General features: G+C 30.9%; 3 protein-coding genes and 1 long non-coding RNA gene across 4 annotated transcripts in view; 2 read left to right on the top strand and 2 right to left on the bottom strand.

The window, feature by feature from the left end:
• The window catches only part of LOC108686620 (U6 snRNA-associated Sm-like protein LSm5), an 8,062-nt gene extending 1,947 nt beyond the window's left edge, over nucleotides 1-6,115 (bottom strand). The window contains exons 1-3 of the mRNA XM_018192027.1: nucleotides 6,023-6,115; nucleotides 5,736-5,932; nucleotides 4,693-4,813 (exon numbers count right to left, since the gene is read on the bottom strand). Of these exons, the coding sequence (XP_018047516.1) occupies nucleotides 4,781-4,813; nucleotides 5,736-5,932; nucleotides 6,023-6,068 (276 nt within the window). The 5' untranslated portion in view covers nucleotides 6,069-6,115 and the 3' untranslated portion in view covers nucleotides 4,693-4,780. The remainder of the gene's footprint in view (nucleotides 1-4,692; nucleotides 4,814-5,735; nucleotides 5,933-6,022) is intronic.
• LOC108686619 (serine/threonine-protein kinase mos) lies at nucleotides 2,790-4,699 on the top strand. The gene is made up of 4 exons (XM_018192025.1): nucleotides 2,790-3,045; nucleotides 3,123-3,307; nucleotides 3,476-3,861; nucleotides 4,342-4,699. The coding sequence occupies exons 1-4, from the start codon at nucleotides 2,966-2,968 to the stop codon at nucleotides 4,636-4,638; spliced, it is 948 nt and encodes a 315-aa protein (XP_018047514.1). The 5' UTR covers nucleotides 2,790-2,965; the 3' UTR covers nucleotides 4,639-4,699.
• A 1,208-nt stretch (nucleotides 6,116-7,323) lies between the features above and the next one.
• On the top strand, nucleotides 7,324-8,513 carry LOC108686520. Its single transcript, XR_001931706.1, has 3 exons — nucleotides 7,324-7,550; nucleotides 7,727-7,864; nucleotides 8,435-8,513. It is a non-coding gene; the product is annotated as an uncharacterized LOC108686520 (long non-coding RNA).
• The window catches only part of LOC108686519 (nucleoside diphosphate kinase), a 2,492-nt gene continuing 1,962 nt past the window's right edge, over nucleotides 8,231-8,760 (bottom strand). The window contains exon 4 of the mRNA XM_018191869.1: nucleotides 8,231-8,642. Coding sequence (XP_018047358.1) covers nucleotides 8,412-8,642 — 231 coding nt within the window. The 3' untranslated portion in view covers nucleotides 8,231-8,411. The remainder of the gene's footprint in view (nucleotides 8,643-8,760) is intronic.

The following is an 8,760-nucleotide window of genomic DNA, read 5'->3' as shown; positions in this document are numbered from 1 at the left end:
ATATATATAAAAATAAAACTAGAAACTTAAGAGAGGATATGAGGGCTTTTTTCCTGTAATCGCAAATTGTCCCCGCGCACTACTGCCCTCTGAAGAAATGGATATAAACTACACAACAATATCCATTTTTTTGCAGTGCTGATGGAAATAAATTGCTGTGTAATTTATTTGTTTAGAGAGCAGTAGCGCGCGGAGACATTTTGCGATTACAGGAAAAACCTTCATATCCTCTCTTAGGTTTCTCTCTAGTATAACACAGAAAGAATTTTCAACAGTCATTAGACTATTAGACATCGTTTGCACTAATTTTTTATTTTTTTTGTTTTACGAAATTTTTTTCCATAATTTTTTCATGATTCTTGGAATGCATATAAATATTTAAAAAATATTTGAACAAATAAATATTTTTATTTTCGTTGATAATTATAGTTACATCTGCTTATACATTTCAATTATTTTTTTAGAGTAAAATTTAAATGTAAATAATGATCTGATTGTATTTCAAAATGTTTTAATTATCTATATATGCTTTATCATGATATCTTTGCGTTTTTTAAATTAAGCGAAAAATCGATGCCTCTGAGAGCCTAATGTTTGCGCTTGATGATGCAATGCTCATTATCAAGAGTTTATATAATGGCACATGCGTAAAGATAGCCAAATGGAAATATTACGAGAATAATGCTGGATTAGTCATAATTTTCAAGAAATAATGTTTTCACAGATCGTTCTTTTCTTTTTTTTTTCATGAACATATATGTACATACGTGTATATTCATGAAAACATATGTACATGTATATTCATTAATAAAACAGTATATATAATATAATTCCAAGGTGTTTACATTATTTCGTTTGTTCCACAGACTTCTATTACTACTTCTATTATCAGACTGTTAACTCCCTAGTTCCTTCCTTCCTTCCTATAAAAGTTGCCTATGCGAAGTGGATGCGCAGAATATCTCTCTCAGGAAAGAGATTCCAACAGATTAGGTAATTTAGCGTTTCTGCGATTAATGTGTAGAAAGCATGCGCAAATATATAATTATATGCTTATTCTGCGCATATAGTATATATACGTTTTGTAGACCGATTTTAAATTTCATACAAACTATTAAATCTTGAAGTCACTTATTATTTAGAAATTCATATAGATATGTGTTACGCCGTTATTGTCATTCCACACGTTTTTGTTTTAAGATAAGATCTCCCTTTTACGGCTCTGTTCAGATTCTCACCCAAGTGCCTCCCAGTATCGTGCTATCTTTATTAAACAATCGGTGAACATATACACAAAAATAAAATGATACTTGGTGGTGCTTGAGTGGGAATCCGAACATAGTCTTGGAAAAGGATTCCAGATGTTTTTTCTTCAACAAGATCCTAGAAGAAGCTCTCCTAGATCTTGTTAAATAAAAAAACATGAAACCTCTTCCAAAACTATATTCAGATTCCCAAATATCATCCAGCATCCTAATTCTGTAATTCTTAATAACAGTTAGTATCATGTTACTGTCGTTGTAGGTATTATAAAATAGTAAAAACATAGCGACAACATATCAATACCAAATTTTCGTTAGAAGTTGCAGAATCAGGGTGTATATATTATTTTATGCTTGTTTAACATTCAGTGAACAACAAGAATAAAATAATATCTGGGAGTGGAATTTCACTTGGGTGGGAATCTGAATATAACCTTGGAAGGGAATTTTATCTTATTGAACAAAAACGTGGGTGATGAATATCTCGTAACACAAATATGGATTTCTAAATAACAATTCAAGTGATTTTAAGATTTAACGGTTTATAAAATTTAAAACAGCCACAAACATAATTCCTTTATTGAATCGAATTAAAGTTTCAAAGATGTTTCTTTTAATGACTTAGAATTATTCAAGATGTAAACGACTAACAATTATGATTATAATATCATTATATTATTAATTATTACGTAATGTTAAATGTAAATAATCGCTTTATTTTATTAATAAAAATATGAAATTTATCACATTTATAACTAATTCTGCCCTCACATACCAACATTTTTTTTAGTCTATCGATTAATTTTTGTCAACTTAAGCAAACAAAAAATGTAATAAATTTTTATTTTTTAGACATTAACAATTTATTTAATTGTTTAAATGAAACGAATAATAAGGTTTCAAATCAATTGATACAGAAAAGCAAAACACACACGTTTAAAAAGAAGAAAAGTCCTCTAACTCTAACCGATATTTATAGAATGTAAAATATATACACTTTAAAAATCAATATTGAAAGTACGGTATACCGAAGCAGATTAATTCTCGCGTTTGATGAAACATAAAACACGTCTATAATATATATAGATGTAATAAAAAAAAGTTAATCATATCAATATTTAAAAAAAGTTTCATTGATTTTTATCGCACCGTTTTGAAGATATTTATTTCTAAATTTATAGAATTTTACACTACAAGTTAAAGGTACCTTATCCTGCAAATATTTTCTTTTAATTGAGATATAAAGTAGAAAAAAAATCATTATAATTATAAAGTAAATACGTACTTATGTTTATTTTCGTAAAATTTCTATCTAAATTAACCGTACAATTTGAAAAAATTCTTCAATGAAAAAAAGCGAGAATGCAAAGATGCGTGTACACATCAAATGAGCATCTTATAATTTTTATTTTTCAAAATATTTAATAATATATAAAATTATACCAATAATTTTAAATTCTAAAATATTGAGAATTTTTTCGCTAAAAAAAAGACGTCTAGGAAAAGAGCTTTAAAGTATTCCCCGCTATATTCGATATGTTTGTATACAAAGAACGGACTTTTAAGTCCTACGTTTTCCTACATACACGATATAAATAATTTCATCATTTTCTATATACAAATGATGTTGAAAGAACGTTCAACGTTTTCTTCTATCATTAAAAAATCATTTGTATCGTAAATATCTCGTAATCGTTATCTAAATGGCTTCACCGCGAAGATTCATGTCTACATTAAAGCATCTATCACCTCAGCCATTAGAAAGTGCTATGTTAAATGTTAGGTGAGAATAGTCAGAATTTTTGTTATTTAAACTAAAGTCCACAAACGAGTAATAATTTAATAAATTATTACTATTAGAGTATGTCCAAGTCCAAAAACTCCAGATAACATTCACGAAAAAAAGATGGAAGATGAAAAGTTGTTACCATTCAATATCGATACTCCTAATAGAGTTGAACTACTCAAGAACGGTCTGTCGAAGAAACATCGTTCTGTGCTTGGAGTGGGTGCTTTCGGTACCGTCTACAAGGTACTTTACAAAGGTGCTTTACTGTAATTTTTTTTTAATAAATTATATTATTTGTTAGAGGTAATTGCTTTACTGTAATTTTTTTTTAATAAATTATATTATTTGTTAGAGGTAATTGCATGTGCATAAAAAATGAAAAGGAATCCGTAAATACGATTTACTATTGTTATATGTTTCTCAGGAAACCAAATGGCAGCAAAGATAATTCCACGCAAACAAAATGATGATGAAGTAATAAACTCGGAGAGACATGCGACTATCCTGCGACACACCAACATTGTGAAAATATTGAGAATAGAACAAGGCAATAGCTTATCATTGATAACAATGGAACTATGCGGCACGTCATTGAAGGACAGGCTGCAAGAATCGGCACTGTCGAAAGAGAAGCGTGTCTCAATCTGGAAAGATATCGCTAGCGCACTTCAATTTTGCCATGATTCTGGCGTAATACATGCAGACGTTAAAGCAACCAATATTTTAATGGCAGCTAACGGTCAAGCTAAGCTCACCGACTTCGGTAGTTCTATACTAGTCGATGAACTGCACGTTTCAATCAGGCCGCGAGTATGCACGCATATATGCGACTCATTGAATCTTCACTCAAAAATACATTAATGAATTCTCTAATAGAATTACAGACACACGCAATATGATTTTTGTAACAGTTTCCATATATCCATACATATATACTCATTAGATATGTGTTCATGTAATGGCGAGATTTTTATTTTTGATGAATTCTATCACTCATACTGCACTGAATTATATATTAGATGAGTGCACATAAAAAGCTTCTTTATAGTATCTAAATACAATGGCATAATGTAATCAACTTTAACAATGAAATAATATACATGTATAAGTATTCTGTTAAATAATGAGACAATATCATATCAATTAATGTTTAATGTTTATCTGGTTCTACATTTATTTTAACTTTACTAATTTATATAATAGCTTTAAATATGCACTAATCTAATTTAATGCAAGTGAAAAAAATTTTGCTATTTAGTTTTCTTTCCTAAAAACTCATTTCTTTATCAGGGTACACCAGGCTATGCAGCACCAGAAGTGCTTCGAGGAGATGTACCTACGTTCGCTACCGATATTTATTCTCTAGGAATCGTAGCCTGGCAAATGCTTTCTCGAGAAGTACCTTTTCATGGATTACATATGCATACCGTCATATATATTTCTGTAAAAGGAACACGTCCTGAATATGAAGCTCTTGATGATGAGTTCGATGGAAGATATAAAGAATTATTCAAAGCGGCATGGTCTCAGAATATTGCAGATAGACCCTCGCTTCATGAAATAATCAGTAAACTTGATCTTTTGTAATCCATAGTTAACATTTATTTGATCAATTAAGCTTAAGCTTATAACGAACCTTACTTGCGATAAGTAATGAGGTTAATGCTTCATCACAATCTTATCAAGATAGAAATAAATCTGATACGCTCAGGATGATGGCTTAAAAGTATTATGTATCCGGCATCTCACCACCAGGTACTAACTGCAGCAAAATAAACAAATTAAAAAAATTTGAGTTTTACTTTCCATTTTAATCATGTCAAAAATTATGATCTATTATTCTATTAGAAGTGTTATTTCTCATAATTATTAAGATACCTCCAAGCAATATGGCCAACATATGCCAACATTAACAAATATCATACACATATACATAGAGTCAACGCGATGTTGCAAGCGCTTTGAAGCGTTTTTTAATTGGTTAGTTTTTAAAATTCTTTCTTCTAATTGGTCCATCAAACGCTTCAAAGTATTTGTAGTGAGACTTTGACACACAGCTATACATATTGAATAATCAATATTTAATAAAGTTGACATATACATTGGCCATTCATCTGGAGATACCTTCAAATTGATTCTATAATGAATTGGCAATCAAAAATATTAAGTCTTAATTTAAATAATGACTGTGGTAAGCGACTAAGATTTTCGCGTCTACAAGTTGTTAATTGTTTAGCTTAATTAATAGGAAGGAATAAAGTCGAATTTGATCTCAAGAAAATTGGTAGTCCTATTGCGTTCAATTTAACGCTCGCAATATTCATGGGCCTTTCGTTTATCTTTAATTAACATTTCATAAACAACAAGAATGAGATGATTTCACAAGTGTTGTGTCATATAAGTTAGCTGTGAAAAAAATCCGAGTGTAAATCCGATGTAATGAGAGAGTAACAGAAGTGTAAACGAAACTTCTAAAAGGCGAAAATTGAACAATGAAATTGTAAAAGAAGCATTTACAATTCTTTTACATTTTGATATTTTAATTTTTGCCTCCTAGAAGTTTCGTTTATGCGTCTGTCACTCTTCCATTACATTCGATTTATATCCTGATTTTACTTCATTGATTTAGATCTACCGACTCATTGTAGAATCAACATTGGGTATCAGATATTATTGATAATGACCATAGTAATATTGCTGCCGTTGAGAAGAATCTGATCCAACTTTGTAACTCTGCGACCTTCCGGGGTTGCCTCACTTTCTGTTACATCTTCCAGTAACATGTTGACAAAATCATCAAAACCTTGCAAAGTTCCTACAATCTCTTTGTCATTTTTCATAATAATGTGTATTCGAGAACCGATACACTTGTCAACTAATTCTAAAAGTAACAATATAATTATTCGCATTGGATTACAAATATCGAACAAAATATTATTGGCATAATTTAAGAAATTAGAAATTCATTTACCTAAAGGTAATAATGTAGATGGATTGGTGCTAACTGAAGCAGTCATGACGATTTATACAATGAAATAGTCGTCAAATAATATCAAATGTACCAATAGGCAATAGGCATACCACAGTATAAGCATCGATGAGATACTATTAAAGACCATCGACCCTGGGCAAATTTTCGTCTGTACAAAAAGACTCGGAGGTAATTGAAGAACGTTGATATTATCAACAAATGATATAAATTTGCGATTATTAATGTATAAATGTTTAATATGGCTAATAGCTAATACATTATTAAATTCATGACTTTTTTTACTATATAAATGCTTCATAAATATACATACCGTGTTTTACTGTCAGTTGTTAGTACAGTATAGTATACGTAACTATAGATTTTACAGAAACTATAGATTTTCAGTACTGGCAGTCAATTGGCAGTAATGCGTCTACAATGGCAGTATCAGTAATAGAGAGACTGTAAGAAAAAATTGACCAATCACAGTCGACTATTCTTCTCACATTCAACTGTAATTGGTCAATTTGTTACTTTTACAATCTCAACCACTACTGCTACTGCCATAGATCAAGCATAATATACGAATTTATAGTGTTTTCGGCCCGAATGAATTTGCACTATCTGGGTTGATGTTTCGCGCTCTCATATTGGTAAAGCGTGTAACGTCAATCAATAACACAGCATTTTCTAACCTAAGTAGTGCAAATCCGGACCGAAAACACTATTAGTTTCATTTATATCAATTCTCATGCTGGATTCACATTGGACCCGACATGCGTCGTACGACGTTCTACAATCAATCAGAAAGCAGAATTTTATTTTGTATCGATGATACGAAATAAAATCCTGTTTTCTTTCACCGTAACTTCGTCGAAATTCGAGCGTTGTTTTAGGATTAAAATTCCCTTAAAATTCTTTCGTCCTCATTGATCAAATTTTTATCTTCAATCTCAGTTTTCAATGCCTAATTTCACTAACGCAGATTAGCTTAATCATGTTTACTGTTTAGTAGAATCGACCAATTGCGGTTTATCACGATTAAGCTTGATCGGTTGATGAAACCGGTCCTTAAGTCGGAAATCAGACTATTTATTGAAGATTGAAATTAAAGATCAAAAATTGAAATTTCATCAATGAAAACAAAGAAATTTTGATTTTTTTTGTTCTGATTGGTCAAACTTTAATCTCGTTCTTCAATGCGTAGTCTTATTCCTGAGACTTGAAAGAAGCTATGCCGACCTCTTTCCTGTTACCGTCGAAATTGCCCATACACTACCGCCAGTACTTCCATTTTCGACTATGGTTTGAGAACTATGTGACTACATTATTTTCTGACATCGATAAAATTGTATCATCGAAGTGGATTCATGTCTATAATACATCCACAGAATAGAAGCGTATTTCTACATAAGGATAGTAAATTCCTCCGTGGATTTGCATATAAATGGATGATGAAAATATGAATTCCTTCATATTTGGACTTAAAAAAAAAAGAAAGCGGTTCGGTGTAAAAAGTGCAAGCAATGTGCGAACATACGTTCCGATTAGATTTTAGCATGCCACACATGCTCCGATTTATTATATTTGTGCAAATCATTTACGCAAGAATATTGAATGAATTTTCTCAATATTTGCTCAAGTCGTTTGCGCAAGCCAAAATAACTGTGCAGTTGTCTTTATGCATCTGCCTGGTCGTTTCAGGTTTAACACTCACTTTCCTCTCATACTGGCTAGATTCGCTGTTGGTTTTGCAGTATGAGCCATTACAATCCAAAGAAGTTGTCTTTGTCACACGTGTTCAAGTAAATTTATGCAAGTGACAGACATACTTGTATATGTGTAAGCGAATATATCTTATCTTTATCACTATGTCGTGATCTACTGCTAATGCCAATGTATTGTGAATTTTGCTTTTTATTTTATCAGGGTGAAGAATATATAGCTGATGCTGTGCTTTTCATCCTGATAAAGTGGACAAGATTCATGAAACATTTATCAATTACAACATAGCGATAAACTCGCAGATGCCCTCTAGCATCTTTGAATTAATTAACCTTTTAATTTTGATAAAGATGTTTTTTCTTTCAGATCTTATTATAATAGTATTTATATCTGAATATTCAGTTTAATAAGAGTTATTTTGGTAACTCATATATTTCTATCTCTTATAACCCTAAGTTTATATAATATTTCAAAAAATCTTGATAAAGTTTAGCAATTTTTTTATTTATTCCTTACAAATATCAGATGTTTTTCTCGAACCTCAGCCTTGCTAAAAAGTTTGCATACTAGCAATAGATTTCAGCAGATTCTCTTCAAGAAAATGCTTGTAGAGATACCTCTGTAGAAAAACCTCTGAGAAAATGTTTCTGTCAGAAAAAAATTCTTATTCGTAAATCCATTTTTCAGATGCGTACATCCAGTCAATCACTTCTTTCTCGCCAAACCAAAGGTCAATCTCCTTTATGGCAGACTCAACAGAATCAGAGCCATGAATAATATTGCGTCCAACTTGTATGCAAAAATCACCACGAATTGTACCTGGTGCAGAATCCTTAGGATTTGTCTCGCCCAACATTACACGGCCAGTTTTTACAACATCCAAGCCTTCCCAGACCTGAAATAGAAATTTTATAAACATGTATATTAATGTATATTAATGTAAATGAAGTTTGTTTAATTGCATATTATTGATATTTGGTTTTGAATTGGTATTGGTGGTATACTTATTGATA

This window comes from Atta colombica, unplaced genomic scaffold, assembly GCF_001594045.1.
Source record: "Atta colombica isolate Treedump-2 unplaced genomic scaffold, Acol1.0 scaffold187, whole genome shotgun sequence".
NCBI lineage: Eukaryota > Metazoa > Arthropoda > Insecta > Hymenoptera > Formicidae > Atta > Atta colombica.
This window is presented reverse-complemented; position numbering and strand designations above follow the sequence as displayed.